Source organism: Metopolophium dirhodum, chromosome 4, assembly GCF_019925205.1.
Source record: "Metopolophium dirhodum isolate CAU chromosome 4, ASM1992520v1, whole genome shotgun sequence".
In the NCBI taxonomy this organism is placed as follows: domain Eukaryota; kingdom Metazoa; phylum Arthropoda; class Insecta; order Hemiptera; family Aphididae; genus Metopolophium; species Metopolophium dirhodum.
Genome location: NC_083563.1, coordinates 3615774 through 3628001, shown reverse-complemented (window position 1 = coordinate 3628001; position 12228 = coordinate 3615774). Strand labels below are relative to the sequence as shown.

The 12228-nt window shown below is 29.8% G+C and overlaps 1 protein-coding gene across 2 annotated transcripts in view; it reads right to left on the bottom strand.

Annotated features, from left to right (window-relative positions):
• LOC132942497 (lachesin) overlaps window positions 1–11411 on the bottom strand; it is a 130701-nt gene extending 119290 nt beyond the window's left edge. For both annotated transcript variants that reach the window (XM_061010932.1, XM_061010933.1), the window contains exon 1: window positions 11067–11411. In XM_061010932.1, coding sequence (XP_060866915.1) covers window positions 11067–11142 — 76 coding nt within the window. In that variant the 5' untranslated portion in view covers window positions 11143–11411. The remainder of the gene's footprint in view (window positions 1–11066) is intronic.
• Between the last annotated feature and the right edge of the window lie 817 nt (window positions 11412–12228).

The window sequence follows — 12228 nt, the reverse complement described above, 5'->3', positions numbered from 1 at the left end:
CGATATAGACGGTACGATATGTATTTATACTTACGAGCGCGGTAGGTATAACATGTTGTGTATATAATACGCGTGCGGAAGAAATGGTTTACACAACCGCCTGGCCAAACGGTTAATCTGTTTGCCTGGGAACTCTGCGAGTGAGCAAACACCAAAACGATGGCGGCGGCGGCGGCGAGGCAGGTTAGATATTATATATTATGCCGTCGACGACGTCGCAGTTGTCGCAGTCGTCGCGGTTCGGCCGTAGGTAGTATAGCACAGCTTGTACCATGGTGGTGTTGACAGTATGAGCCAAGAATTTCAGGTATTCCTCACCCCCCTCTTCCACCGACACCTTCCCCTCTTAAGTCCCGCCACCCTTGTGTGCACTATATATACCTGCGGTGTGTTTGCTCGCGAAAGCCAAGAGACGGGCTGCGGGGAACACGGAGGAGGAGGCCGAGAAATTCGAATCCATCGGCCAGTGCGTGATACGTGCACAATGCATACGCACAGTTCGTAAACATTATAAGCATAATATTACTGTCGTTTAAAAATTCGAAACGCGACTGGATGCAAAATCGGCGCGGGGACGGTTTCGGACAGAGCGAATGACATGACATGATATTATAGTCTTTCTTCTCGTCGATGACAAAAATATAATGTAAAGTGCCACTATAGTATAGACGTACGGACGCTATCTGTGGCGTCGTCGAAGATAACGAATATCGCCGCGATGACATTACGATATCGTCTTTTGCGATCGTCAAATAATAATTTTCGTTTCGTTATTCCTCGGACTGTTTAATAATCACGTCCCGGCGGGCGCTTATACAATCCGAACGTCAATATTAAAATAATATTGAATACACAATGTAGAGGCGAGCTTTTTTTCTCCTCCAAAGGGGGCGACGTCGGTTGGCTGAATCGTATCGGCATAGCCTACCAAGACATCCGTTTTAGTTTTTGTATCTGCACGTCCACGTTTTTCCGATTGTCGGGTATTATGTCGTCGAATTACTGTTTGCCAATAAAACGACGCTGATTCGAGACGCGAAAATCATAATTAACTACCTGTCCTATATCACGATAATATAATATTTAATCCCTCCTCCAATCAATTGACAGTTAGCGCATTTTATGGCTTTCATTATACTGATCTATCCGTAATGCGTTTACTGTTTATTTTTCAGAGGGCGAACGCTTCATATTTAAAACGAAAACGGAAGCAATTATATTGTAATGTTTGGTTTTAAGACGATATTGTGTGTACAATTCGTCCAAGTCGTGCGAACATTTTTACTAGGCCACTATTCGGGCGAAGGTGACAGTTTTTTTTTTTTTATAAGAAAAGCTTGAAAGGTTTTATGTGACTTTACATAATATTATAGGTTATTATATTTCCAACCAGTATGACGTTTTTGATCTAATTTTAATAAAGAATAACATACTTATATACATATAACTTAAAATCACAAGTTTTTAACAAAAGCTAGATTATTTTTGGGTAATTGAAGCTCTATTGGCAACCGTTTAACTTAGATTTAAAACCAAAAGCTTTTGTACTTTTATCTCAATTTATATTTTCTAACTTTTTACACATTGTTATCAGACAAAATGTTTCTTTATCAGAATACAATCATAAACTCGTCTGTAAGCTGACGGTTTTAATATAAGATATCGTATAGTAAAGAGTTTTCAAAACATTCGTCAAATATAACATTATGTACTTATTTATACTGTTTTAAAATGTTAGATACTAAAAACTTTTAAGGGGTAATGTAACTATGTCCGAATAATAGACTCGAAATTCTAAAAAAATACAAAAAAAAGATGGTTTGGAATAGACTTTTGAATATTATTACGTTTATTTTCAGTTTTGAAATGTCGTTTTTATATTCAGACTTAAACTTATGGAAATTTACTCTTTCTTCAGGAAATTATGAACATAATATAATAATCTTTTAAAAGTGTTTATAATTTATTAATATAATTTATGTTATTACATTTTTATATTTACATAAAAATACATTATTAAAAAGCTTTTTCTTAAAAAAAAACATACACACACACAATGTAATACGTACTAAATACCTTTGTATTGTATGAAAAACGATTTCAGATTTTTAATTTAAAAATATATTATTATAACTTTAATTATTTATTTTTTATTTAGTTTAATTAAAAATGTGACCAACTCAAAGCAAAATCTCCCCACTATTTTAGAATGTTATCAAATAACGTACTACATTTCTTTTAAAATAAAAACTTGTTAATAATAATCAATTAAGTAAAGTTAAAAGTAATTAAAGGAATTCCGAGGAAAAATGTATTAATTATTAATTACAAAAATGTTTATCTTCATTTTAAAATATATAAATATAACTGAATCATCTCTATCAGATATAATATAATACAGAAACGTTGTTTGTTTACATATTATTATACATTTTGCCTTAACTCCATGTTATTATTGTTTTAATCTTTTGATACAACTAAATTAATTTTTTATTATTTCATTATTAAATGTTACGTAAAAAAAACATAATGTATAAAAACATTAAAATATACACGACCTGTGAAAAAACTGAAAAATTAATATTGTTTAAAGAAAGCCGTTTTTATCAATCACATAAAACTTTTTCAGAAATCTATGTAGTATTTAAAAGAAGATGTCTTGATTAACGTACAGACAATACTATGATAGCTGAAAACTTCAAATTTACTTACCAATGTCAAATTGAAAATTACCTTTGTACCACAATATTTAGTGCACACCTATATTGTGGTACAAAGGAAAAGGGTTTTTAAAAATCCGAATTTTAAAGATAGGCTCACACAGGGATTTTGTATCGGCAAACGGAAATTAAAGATTTTTTTTTGTATATATTTATTATGGTTGCCATTGGTTAAAGTAAATAAAATAGTTGTAAAAAAATATATATATAAAATTAATGTTTGTTTATTCTCTATAAAAACAAAAACTACTGGACTTTCAATAAAAGTTATATAAATAGAATTTTTGAAACTCGAAGGGTGTTTATAGTTTATTTTTTTCACCCTTATATATGTTGCTATATTGTAGCTAACACATGAATATAATGTTGACTAACGAAAATTGGATATTATTGTGCTTATGATGGTTGCCATTGGTTACAGATATAATAATACTAGTAGAAATATGACATAAAAAGTATATTTTACAAATATAATTTAAAAAAAAACGAGTAAGTGGATGTCGCTCTGCTGTACAGTAGGTTACAAGTGGGTTACTGTATGATGGATTGTATTAAATTTGAATTCAATGATATCATATCATTGTATACGAAAAACGATTCTGAGTGGAGACGGTTTGTCAGTCTGGATATTTTATATTGTTATTATATTTTGTTATAGCCTTTTTGTTGAATTAATATTATAAATTCCAACAAAATAACTAAAAATTTTATTTTTCTTTGTAATCGTTTCTATGGTGATAAACAAAGCTTTGGAAATTAAAATCCCATTTTTTTGTAATTTGTCGGTGGTTTTTCCAAAGATTGAGAAAATCGAAAATAGACTTCTTTAAAGTACTATCTTGATCCAATTTTCTAAAAGATGATATACTATAATATGTTGAAATCGAAGCACTCTTCTTCTGGTAAAAATTTTGCATACAAGATAAAAAAAAAATAAAAAAATAACACCATTGTAAAACCACTAGATCCCTCGCTCCGCTCAGAATCTAAAATACAAATCTTAAATTAAAATGTATAAGCACAATAAGTTACCTATTACAATAATTATTATTATGATTGGCTTTTTTAATATTTTGGACATTTTTTTATGTAAACGCATAGAGACAATACTAGTCTTAACAATTATATTGAATCAACGTCTGGTTTTAAGCATTAGTTGGTTTTTTTTTCTCCAGTTTTTTGTGATTGCGTAAAAAAAATGTCTAAAATGTAGAAGTGAAAAAAAAACGAATCATTGCAATAGTGTTCATAAGTATTTGATTGTAATATTGGTTTTTATTTTTTTTAAATATAATATTTGTAAACATTGTATTGTATAATTCAATCGAAGCAAAACGGAAAACGATAGAAAGATAGATTAATTTATTTTAACCCGGGTGAAGTTGGGTGATACAGCAGCTAAGTAGTATTACATTTTATTTGTTTTATACATTTATTCGTGTGTATTGCACTCCTGTTACAAGGTGTAGTTACAAGCAAATTTGAGACGATCGAAACCGTGTTTTATGGCTGATATAGTTTAAAAGATTATTGCTATTATTTTTTTTTTCCATGGTTGGTATATATTTATATAGGTACGTAGCCGGGGCAATTCCATTCGTGTACATATTTTATCCATTGGCTAGGCGGAACGGTGAGATGGGAATTCGTATACATATACCGGTTTACATTAAAAATGTTTTATTTATGCATTCATTGCGGTTTAAGACCATTGCGACATTAAAAACGGTCCTCTTCTACGCCGGCTCTGGGTGTGTATACACATAAGAAGATAATGCCCGGTACGTGCCCGGACGAGTTTATCTTTTAGCCGATTTCGCCCAGGATAATGTGAATGCGATATTCAACGTACAGTGATGGTTAAAAGTTTCTTCCGTCGTCAATGTTTTTAAGTCTCCGAAGGGCCGACGGGAAGATAAAGGCCGTGTGCGAAACAGGATTTTCACCAATCCTACTCGGTGGCGATTATCAGAATAATAATACTATCTGTGCACTCGGTATAATGCCACCGCCGACCATTTATTCGAGCTACTGGCGGCAGGTCTTTGTCGTCGGTTGGCTAAACAAATGTATATATGGTACGAAATAATAATGCTTAAACATCGTGTACACGTTGATTGATCGTGACTAAAGACAGGGGTGACTCGGGTGTCGTAAGAGCGCCAAAATACGCACTTCCACCGCTGATATAATATTAATTTGTGCATTACACAAAATACATATCGCCGTGACTGGTTCGAATTTGTAAGCTTGCAGGGCAAGTATTTTCTCGAGGTGATTACTCCATTGTCGACAGACGAATCACACACGTCGATTGTACTGTTATGCGTGTAACGTGTTGTTTGTTTTTCATGCGTACGGATTTCTATGCCAAAAATGTACAATATGACAGACGCACTATATTATTTGATAGATTGGATATAGTTCCCAGGTTTGCAAATAGCCAATTATAAATATTTAAATTGCTTTTGATAAAAATTCCTGGGTGTCTACACTGATTGTTTATTTGAACAAAGCCATAATAAATTCCAATTATAATATTTTTATTGTACATGTTTACGTTTTTATTTATTAGTAATAAGTTTTGTTAAAATTCTGGGCTGTTATTCATATCAAACTAAATCGTATTGTGAAACAAAACATGTTTAAGTTTCTATAGTAATAAGTTTAGTTGAACCCACGAGTCAGTAACATGTATATCAAATTAAACGCGGTGCAACATGGCGATGGAACTTATTGTTAATTATTATAATATACGGATTGCATCTTGTTAACATCATGGCCGCGTACACGCATACATTAAACGGATATAGGTAGTCAGAATGTTATATAATATGCAATATACACCGTGTAATTCAAATTACAACGATAATAATTATAATAACCGATAAACAAATTGTGTAGTATACCTACGGTGTTTTCAGCGAGCAATAATTAAATATCGAACGACAAAGAGAACAGTGTCGTTTCTGAAATGGCATCGTTTTTAATTAAATCATATACCTCGGTATAATAATATGTAGGTAGGTGTACACTATTCAGAATTTCGCAATACCTATAAACATATAGCTAGGTATATCGTGCATTATCGTGCGTTCGTATATCACGCTTTGTCCTTTCCGTGCAGTATATAGTTTCAAATTGTATCGATGAACCATCTTTTTCCAAAGAAGACAAGCCGAAGTGCACGGATGAAGGAGGAATGGGGGGGGGGGAGAGAGAACGATAAAGAGGTAAAGAAAGATAAGAGATAGAAGGAAGAGAGACAGAGTATCGCTAAATAGATATTTTACCAAAACAGTCGGAAGTGCTAGACGTCTGTGTGTGGTGGGTATGAGTGTATGTATTATAATATACTCGATATTATTCAAAGCATGCATAAGTTTCAGCTTTGAACATCCTCATCTCCTTGGTGAAGAAACGTCCCCCGTCTATTGAACTTCATCGTATCATGTATGAGACGCTCGGAAGTTGGCATAGGTTCTGCACGTCACGTTCTGTTTTTGGCAATTTCGATTCAAACCGTGTTAACTTTACATATATCCAGAATAACAAGAGGAAACTTGCTCTGTACACAGATCGCATCTCATAATTCCATAGATATCAATTTTATTCAGTATTTGACAAAAATGTGATGTGACCGTATACTATAATATAATGATACCTATCAATAATCATTGGTCATTCATATGTTATTGAATCATTGTTTTACACACCACAAGACAACGACACCGTATATGCAAAACGTATAAAACGTAAATAATAAAGCCACTTTTACGCTACACATAATATTTTTGTATAGGAAAAAAATATTTATTCAGTTCCTGTTAACTTCAATTAAACTAACATAGTGAGTGAATTTACTATACAAAAATTAATTAAAATATACTTATACGGTTTCTAATATTAGTATATGTTAATAATAAACATTTTTAATATTATGACATATCTTGTAAAAAATATAAATTACTAGGTATTGAAATACCGTGTAAGATTAGTTTTATATTATATCGACTTTATTCGCATACGATAACATAACATACGGTACCTACATACATTGAATAGAAGATATAGATGTTACAATAGGTGTGTAAAACTTTAATTGATCAATTTGTTTTATTTTCTTATTGATAAAATATATTTACAATCTGTATTAATATATACAATGAAAAAAAATGCTGACATTTACATTAACTAGACTGGACGATGTGATTGAAGGGGTGCTTGTGACCCTACTTCAAGACTGATGAAATTTAAAATAAATTATTTCATATTTTAAAAGCTACCGTGATATGTTTACTATAGTTAACTAAATTCTATTTTAAACTCACTATCTGAAATATGGTTTAATAATGTATACATTTTATCATTTTATACACTTTGGAGCGTAAAGTTTAATTTATTTAGTAGTAAACATTTTAAAATTATATAATTATAAATTAAATTATAACGGTACATATTTAAAAATCATAAATTAGTTTATAAAATGTATTAAATATTAATAATTTACAGTCATCGGTTTTTTATCACTATTGCTACAGTATAGGTACCGTCATTTTATTTTTAAACTCTTGTCTATAATCAATTTTCTTTCTATGTATAGATAGCTATATGAAACTTTTAGACCTCTCAAAAAAATGATAATATACTACTTTACAAACAAAAAAGATATATCTTTATGAAAGTATAAAACCAATACATTTTCACGCCATTCAGATTATAATAAATCAATATAACTCAATGCTATATTAACCAAAAAAATAGATATTAAGTTAGTTAAATAATATTATTTTGTACCTACTTACAAAAAAAAAAAATAGTAAATTATCTACAAATAAATTTAAATTATTATTGGTGGAAAGCTTCTCTATTGTTGATTATTATAGACAGAAAAATAAAATTGTCAGCATTTATTAAAAATTATCTCGATTAAACGTGACAAAATTGTTAACGAATAAATATAACGTATATGCCATCTAAACAATGCCCATCTACTTTATATGTATATATTATACTTTATCATTTTAACTTATACAGAAACGTATGCAATTAATATTCTTGTAACATTGTCAAAGCCTAGTACTCGTATATCGAAATTTCGATGAGTATTTTCAGAGAAGACCGTACCAAGTAAAATTAGTGAACTTTGGATACCTAAAACTTTGAAAAAATTGCAAATTTGAAAATCTATTAAATTATACGTTAACTCATCAATGTTAATATAATTTTTAATAAATAATTATTAAAAAAAAAGTGTCTTTGCTAACTATACTATGTACTAAGTGACATGCTCTCCAATAGGGATTTCTATATCACGTAAATATGTATGTGATAGGTTTGTGATGATTGTATAGGTGCATCAAGCCAATTATAATTCTTTTTCAAAATAATAAAGATAGTAGATATCCATATTCAAAAATAAATTATGATACGAATGTTCATCAAGTGCATTTATATCAATAATTTCAATAATCATAAGTTACCTTTAAAAATGATTAAAGGGTACCTTAAATATTTATTAAGTCTTGTCTTAAGATTTTCTCAAATTTAATTTAAGTACCCATTTTATTAATACCATAAATAAAGATTTATTTTAGGAATAATATAACTTAGGTAATTTCTTAGTAAATATCATAAATCCGATTTATAAATACAACATTTTATTATTATTAATTATTATTAACTATGTTACGATTTATCTAAGTGCTTATTGTTTATAATGTTTGCTATTTAAGTTCCAATTATAACCCAAGAATTTAAAAAAAAAATGTGTTTAGATAAACAACATAATATTATAATAATATGCTTACATTTAATAAATTGATACTTATACTATAATTTGAAATGGAATTCAACTCCATACGTCTTATAAGGGTAGTTTTGTCTGTAAAAAATATTTTAGAAACATTAAACATTGAACATTTGACTGTTCATAGTTTTTTTCTTACAATTTCCTCAAAAATGAATGACTCAATTACTTTTAAAAGTGAGTAAACTTATTATTGTACGGTTCACCTATTTGGTTTATGAACAAGGCATCTTAGGATAGGAATATATATTGTGCACATTCACCGATATTGTATACTTCAACAACAAAAGAAGAATGATACTATTCGTCTTACAATTTTTAATTTTCTTGGAAGAATTATCCATTTATCTATTTTGATGGCATTTTAGAATATAACGAGTTGACAAAATATACTATATGTTGTATTATTATTTATTTTTTAAATGCATAATATACTATAAATAAATATATTTATTTTATACAGTTATTAATTTACCATTTATTGAATATTTCAAAGATCAAAGACAATATTTTATAATCTTATATTCGTATTCTTTTAAATATTTATTTAAACGAAACTCTCTGAATAAATTGCATATATAATTGATGAAATATTCAAAGCTACATTTCATGTTAAATTATCTTCAACATAATATTTATTTTAAGTAAAATCATATTGAAAATAGGTTATAACTTTTTAAATAACATAATTTTAAGTTAATAATTACACTGAAATTAAATATAATAACAGTCGAAAATTGAAAAAAATCAATGTAGTTTAATTTTTTATTGTAAGTAATAATTATTATAAATCTATTTGAAAATAAATTATATACAATTATTATCAAAAATAATTATCTCAATAATTATTCAGAATGTAAACATGTTTACAAAAACAAGTAGGTAAGTATATCAAATAACGTATTTCAATTTTTTGTTTTATTTAGAACAAAAATATAATATTATATGAATATGAAAAAACTCATACCAAATTATTATATGATACATTTTGAATTTATCAATTGTATATAATAATATTATCTTGGTTCAACTTTAAGTGAAAAACCTATTGTTTTTATTTTATAATAATTAATAAATGAATTTACGTGAATCTCTAAATTTACACCATGATATTATATACATAGTTGTAATAACTATTATTAGATAAATCGATATTTAATAAAAAATAAAAAATTTTTAAATTCAAGATTGGTAGAGTATGATATTAACACTGACATTAACAATGAAAATATGGCTCCTAATGAAAATGTCTTGCCTTTTTCGGGAGTGTTAACTACATTATAAAATACTCTGATATTTATTATAAGTATAAAAGTATCTTTAATACTATCCACTTATAATTCAACGATACTAGTGTAATATTATTACTATCGGAACTATAATGCCGTGTGAAATATTATGCAATGTACAGTACTTTAATTATATCATATAAATTAGATTTACGCATATACAAATGTCAACATTTTACATTTAAATTATAATGAAGAAAATAAAGTATAGTGTACCTAGTTTTAGATTAGTTACTGTGTATTTTTGTGGATAAATGTCTGGATTAATTGTGTTCTTTATTGGCATATTAGAAATCTTAAATATTATTATAAATATTATATTATTATTTTTTAATATAAATTAATGAAAACATTGATAATTTGTTGACATATTTTCCACGTTATGTTATAAACTATAATGCTTATAAGATATACATTATAATATTTATGCATTATAACGATGGAACTAAACTTTTAATTTATAACATTATTATTGCTACCTACTATTATTAGTACTTAATATTTAAGAATGTACTTATGAATTAAGTCAAACTTATTTCCTTATTGAAATTATTAAGTAAGTAAATTATTCTTTATTCTTTATTTATACTTATGAATATTATTATAAAAATTAATAGGTCGTGCACTTAACAAAACTTTTCCTGGGGGGCCTAAGATAGATTTAAATATTGTAAGTTGTTTCTACTTTTTATTATATTATATATTTTGTTTTTAATTCAGGGTCTAGCTGCTATAACTAAACATTAAATGAAAAATGTAAGTACCTACATTACGATACGTCGTATCGTCAGTACCAAAAGTGAATGCTGAATAATGGACATCAAAGTCGTTTTTTTAATCATATTAAGACCATTGTATTTAGTAAATTCATTTAATGTATTTTTAATATAATTTTAATGTTTGAACTCAATTTTACGTAATTAAATAAAATATTTCATTGTGTTGGTGAACTAAAAAATATAATCAAATGACATAAATTTAATTTTTGTATACATGAGGTGATATTTATTGAAAATTTGTCTTAGAAAACGTCTAAACGATGGTGTATAATAGTATTGTTACTGCCTACTATGCAATCATTATGATTCATGGATATCCCATTGTGAAATTAACGCTTAATCAGATCTGGTCGTTGTTTATGTCTAGTGTTATATTTAAATGCGCGGTCCTTATTGGCAAAACGCGGTATTGTGCACCCATGCCCCCTGTCCCGCGCGGACCACCGTAGGTAATACGTTTTCGACTTACCTGCACAGATGACGGTGAGTATCTGAAACAGCCAGATGACCACGTACCGGTCGGGTCTTTGGCAAAACAACAGCATGGCAAGTGTGGAGTTCACGAGTTCCCTAGCAGCGCGAGCGCGTCATGACAAGAATCTCGTCGAAACTCCAGAGCGACCCCACCCCCCGTGAACTGACAGTGTTTCCGGCGACAGTGGTTCGGACTTCCGGCGATAGTATGTCGCCAGTGGACAACGGATACGAGGGCCGCGCACGTGGGACCGACGAGATTTCACCTATCAGACAACGCGTGTGGACATACACGGTGCGGACGTTCGGCCTGCGGCGAGTGCACTGACGGCGCGCGGCGGCGGCAGCAACGGGCGGCGAGCTGCCTCGGTCGGTGCCTTCCTACTCGGTGGGCGGCACCGTACGCATGTGCTTTCCGGATATGTATACGCGTCTCGGACGGGTTTTATGAATTTTTTTTTTTTCTACACTGTTATCACCGCCGTAGGTACACATATCGACTTGGTGGGTTACCACACACACGTCGTTATACCGTGTTAAATTCGAACACGATTGTAACCATCGGTTCGGTGCAGATCTCTAAAAAAAAATAACACCTACCAGACGCGACCACAACAGGCCCGCAGATTGGACAATGTGCGTACAAACAATACAGTTATGGTGATATACAACCATTAATTACACACCTAACTGTTGTTATAATATACAAACCAGTCTAGACTTGAAAATAATATTATATTCGTTTTACACGCGCGTCTGACCAGAAAATATTGATATGGCTTATTATTGACCTGCCGGTAAATAAATTATGCTTTTTGAATCGGCGTTATGGCTCTTAGTGCATACACTCTATTTAGTATTTACTAAACATTTTACTGATTTCCTAGTTTCTGATGGAATTTTAAAAATTCATCACTAGACCTAATCTAAAAGACTAGATCTAAAACATCTATAATAGTTTTCACATATATCATAGGTACACTTGAAAAGGCACACTATTTTTGTATGATTTACTTACTTTAGTATTTATGAGTACCTACATTACTCAAGCAGCTTATAAAGAAATATTACAATCATTCTTCAAATATCGTTATTAAGAGGACTCTGCTCACCATTTTTCCTAAGGGTTTAGTGTAGGCAATTTTATCAATATTTTT